Genomic DNA, 4,740 nt, shown 5'->3' on the forward strand with positions numbered 1-4,740 from the left:
CTGTTGAGGTGGCAGGTTTGAGACACATTGGTTGTAACTCCGTGGGGCTTTTCCCAGAGGGTGCCGGGGATTTGGCTGTTCACAGCCTCTTAAAGCATTCTTCCTGGACGCTGGGGCAATTTCTGAAGCAGTTGCTGTTTGTTGCATGAATCCACACTGAACAGGCTTTACAATATTTCTATCTCCAGCACCTGGAGCTATGATTTACCTTTTTGAATTGGTTTTATCCCCTCAGTCAGGGAAGGGACACAATTTCCAATAGGGATTGAACTGGTAATGTCCATCCTTGTGTCAATAATGGAAGCCATTCACACAGAACAAAATAACCTGTTGTGCCTGGAAGTCCCTGTCCTTTGTTTGCATCTCATTTGGAGCGCTGCTTATCACTTTCTACCCTATAATCTGTCTGGCTTCTTGCTTTCCTGAAAAACTGAGCCCAGGGTGGGCTGAAAAAGCTGCCAGCCATGTCAGCTCTCTGGAGATGTGCTCATTTACCTGGCTGACTCTGTTTTCCAAAACCCTTTGCAGGATCTGGATCTTAGGCTAGGATGGTTTAGACTTACAGTGGAAACCCTGGCAAACCTGAAGCATGACAGCATTGACAACTTCCACCCCAGGGTGCTGTTCTGCTGTGGCAGGGGAAGGAGCACTCAAAGTACAGCCCTGCTTCTCGTGCTTTGCTGATGTTCTGCACACTCAAAAAGGAGAGCAAAAAGCAAAGCTGGATGTCTCATAAAAACATATGATTTTCTTCCTTGTCGCAGCGAGTGCTGATCTGAGCTCACACTGCACTTTCAGGGGCTGCAGGGGTTTAAGGGTTCAGGCTCTCCTGGTCTCCAAGCACACATTTTGCTCTCTGAAACAGAAAAATCCCGTGCCACAAAAATGGGAGGTGCTCTTTGATTGTGTGCTGGTCGCATTGTTTCATGTGTGAGACACGACATGCTCTGTCAAGCCGCCGTATTCAAACTTCCCCTAATATATTTCATTTTTATTAGCAGCAGAGGACAGGTGATTGGAATCCTAATCCTGGGGGTGATGTGTGTGTGAGGTGCAGAACACCTAGGTGTGCGCTGTGGTGCAGCTGTTGCAACCAGCTCACACGCTTTGCATTTCAATCTCGAGGCTTTTGCTGTGCCCAGCTTTTCTTGGGGCATTTGGTGGAAATTAAACTGTGAGGGGTGCAGGCCACTTTACACCATTGTATTTCCCTTTCCTACTGTTAAGTTTTTGATTCTTCTTTTCCCTCACTGCGTATTTATACTCCTGCCAAGTTCCAAGGAAGCAGAAAAGCTGATCCTTGTATTATTATTATTAAGTGATGCTTTCGACAAGTCAGGCTTTCAGAGAGGAGAAAGCATCAGGCAGGCAGGTGAAGACAATTCCTGCATTGCAGAGTTACTGTCTTACATGTGCTCCTCCTTTGGGATGGAACTTAACAATTCACAGCTCTCTTGTCCTCATGCTCCTTGGGAAACTCACTCCAAGCCAAGATCTTCCAGTCTGCCTCCCTTTGGTAGGAATGGCTCCCTGACTCCAGGAACTCTCTGCCCTCCAATCCACAGGTGGTAGGAGCAGCGTTTGGGGCAGGAGAGCTGAGCTGCTGTTGGGCAAGAAATGGGACAAACAGGTCAAAAAAAGTCCACGTTCCCAGGTGGATAAAGCTGAAGGAGAGCAAAGAAATCAACCTGGCTGAGCAGAAAACAAACCAAAAAGTTATTTTGTCCTTTCTGTTGTAGCATTTGTGTGGAGCAGCAGCTGCCAGCAGGGATGGTTTCCCCAGGTGCTCACAGCAGGGATGGTTTCCCCAGGTGCTCGCAGGGAGTCCTGGGCAGGCAGGGCTGTTCCCCTGGGACAGGCAGAGGCCTCTCCAGCTCTGAGCCGAGTTCACAGCCTTGCCCCGCCGCTCTGGGGAAGGTCACGGTGCCTGCAGGCGCTGCAGGAATGTGCTTGTGGCAAAGCTCAACACCAGGGGAAGCAGTCCCAAGGCTTCCTGGGGTTTTCCCTGCAGAAAGGAGGCTGGGGGAGGAGAGAGGACAAATTTCTCTTGTGATGGACACAAGTGATGCAAAGCTCAGCATGAAATCTGGGTAACATAAACCCTTCCCTCTTGCTCTCCCACACAGGGAGCCAGAACAAGCTGTGTACACTGCTCTACCTGTATTTTGGTGTCTCAAGGCACACACAGACCTCAGGCTAGCCCTGTATCAGGGCAGCGGCATCAAACTTTTAAGCCCTGAAATTAAAAAGGCCATCTTAACTAATAGGGGGAAAAATACCTGGGGACATGTGCAGAGAGTGAAAAGAAACAGCGTGTAACAGTGTGGACAAAGTCCTGACCTGCAGCACAAAGAACTGCACCAACGCCTTTGGTGCAGCTACAAGTTTATAGTGTTCTGGAGTGTTGTTTATGTTACTATAAAAAAAGGTGAGAAAATATATTCAGTTACTTTCTGTTTCTCCCCATTGAGCAGATGGCAATTCATAGCTCAAACTGTTTTTTAAGCCATTTCACATTTTACTAATAAGTACAATATGCTTTTCAACAACAAGCCGTGCTCAGGCGCTTCTGCAGAGGTTATGTGGTTGCTCAGGTAGCTCAGAAATCAGAGACTTTAGGAATCCTGTTGCATTGTAGCGGCAAAAATTTTCCTGTCACGTCTCACGTGGTGGAAAACACAAGCTGAAACCTCTCCTACTTCTTGTTTTAAATTATTTCTAATTTTGCAGGCCACAATTAATAATAATGGTGCGCTCACCTGAACTGCCTCGGTCTGAGATTGTTTGTACCAGCTATGTTCTCGGTAGAACAAACCCCACTTTTTAAGGAGCTGAATAGTCTTTGCATTTTAGGTGTATAATAATAGGTAGAGATGGCCCATTGGAAAAGGTGAGAAAGCACTGAGCAGTTCTGTTCCAGGAAGTTTTGGTGCTTTAGAATGAAAGCTGTTAATATTGCACACATTGGAAAATTCTCACCATTACAACCGCGGTTTTCTCAAAACCTGTTAAATTATATGCGTGCAGGAATAAGGAAGAGTGGGTTTTATTATTAATTGACACTCATTTTTAGCTGGCATGTGGTGGCAGGTCCTCCAAAGAAACCCAAGGCACAGATTAGAGCTGAAAGTTTTGGAAATGTTCTAAATCTTTGTAGTATTGCAGAGAGGAAGTGTAATATTAAACTGACAAATTGAATATATCTATTTTTTTTCAATGTAATTCACAGTTTCTTCCTATTATTTTTTACTACCCGTGGAGATAAAGCAAAACAAATTCCTCAAAACAGAGAGGAATACATTTCCAGATACCTTTTCCTATTAAGTAATGCATCTCCCTCATACATATGTACTGTCAAATATCCATCCATTCCTTTTCCACGCCGCGTCTCCAGCCAGAAGTGTTGGCTATGCAAATATTGCAGAACCGACTCTTAACATATGTGCTGTGTGCCTGGCTACAGCTACACGGGAAACTCTAGGTAATAATTAGAGTCTGCATATATTATCCTGCAATTATAATTTTACATAATCGGTTATGTAATCTCGAGGCTGGTACGCGGTGAGAAACTGAGGTTACGTCAGAATTCTTCGGAAGAAAAATAAAATTATTGATCGTAAGTGCAGGTCCTAGCGAGGAAGGGGAGCAGAGGGAGGAGGGATGGTGCAGCACGGAGCATCTCGGCGGTGAAAGATCTCGCTGCATGGGACTCGCCCCCAGGAGCGAGCAGGGCATCCCGGCGGCTCCGGGGGGACCGGGGAAGGCGACGAGAAAACGGAGCAGAAGTGGGAAGGTGACAAAGTGGCGGGCGCTGATTTATTGCGGGAGCCTGTGCTCGTTCCCAGCTCCTGAAACGCTCGCGGAGAGGAGCGGGATGCGGGGCTGCGGCAGCGGGCAAAGCCCCCGGGAAGAAATAAAATACCCCAGGCACGCAGGGAAAACAACGGAGTGATAATAAATAAACCACCAAGTGAATCAGATGAAATTGCCAGGCGTTCGCTCCCGATAAACAGCAAGCTTTGTAATATCCAGGTGTTGGGGAAAGCTGTTGTCTTATAGTTTATAAATCCCTGCTGGTGGGAGGGAGGGTGAGAATCTTTGGAGGTGAATGAAATATCAAATCACGAGGCTGTATGTAGATTTATGATTGCATAAGAGGCTCGATCATTTCCATATATTGAAATGTGCTGTCCTTTCCACGACTGCCCAGCCCTTGGAGGGAGAGAGAGACGCTCGATTCCGCCTTGATCAATGCTGACTGTGAAGCAAGGAGGAGGAGAAGGGGGGGACCAGGCTGGCACCAGATGGAGCAGGGTCTAGGGAAAGGTCAAGGTTAGCTCAGGCTGCTATTGAATCGGTTGCAGCCTCACAGATAGATCTCTGCCTCCGAGGCACCCACTGGGGCTTCTCAGAATCAAATCTAATAGAAAAGGCAGTCACAGAATGAAATCGCTTCATCTGAATGCTAAAATTGTTATTAGGCTACATTAGAGAGATACCGGGCACATGATTACCAAAAAAGGAAGCATGCCTAGCAGTTTGCGACTGAAATAAAAGCTGTGAATATGTTGATACCATCGTGGATGTGCAAAGATAATAGATAACAGGAGAGCAGGGCAGGGAGAGACGCGTGTGTGCAACGAACAGATTAACATATTGATGCGGATGGATGTGTCCCTGTGAAATTACCGTGCGCGCGCCGGGCTGGGTCTGTCCGTACGCGGGCAGGAACGCGCGCAT

General features: G+C 47.0%; 1 protein-coding gene across 1 annotated transcript in view; it reads right to left on the reverse strand.

Moving 5' to 3' along the window:
• PAPOLG (poly(A) polymerase gamma) overlaps nucleotides 1–4,740 on the reverse strand; it is a 74,129-nt gene extending 69,389 nt beyond the window's left edge. Inside the window, exon 1 of the mRNA XM_031058275.1 lies at nucleotides 4,690–4,740. Coding sequence (XP_030914135.1) covers nucleotides 4,690–4,740 — 51 coding nt within the window. The remainder of the gene's footprint in view (nucleotides 1–4,689) is intronic.

This window comes from Geospiza fortis, unplaced genomic scaffold (assembly GCF_000277835.1).
Source record: "Geospiza fortis unplaced genomic scaffold, GeoFor_1.0 scaffold275, whole genome shotgun sequence".
NCBI lineage: Eukaryota > Metazoa > Chordata > Aves > Passeriformes > Thraupidae > Geospiza > Geospiza fortis.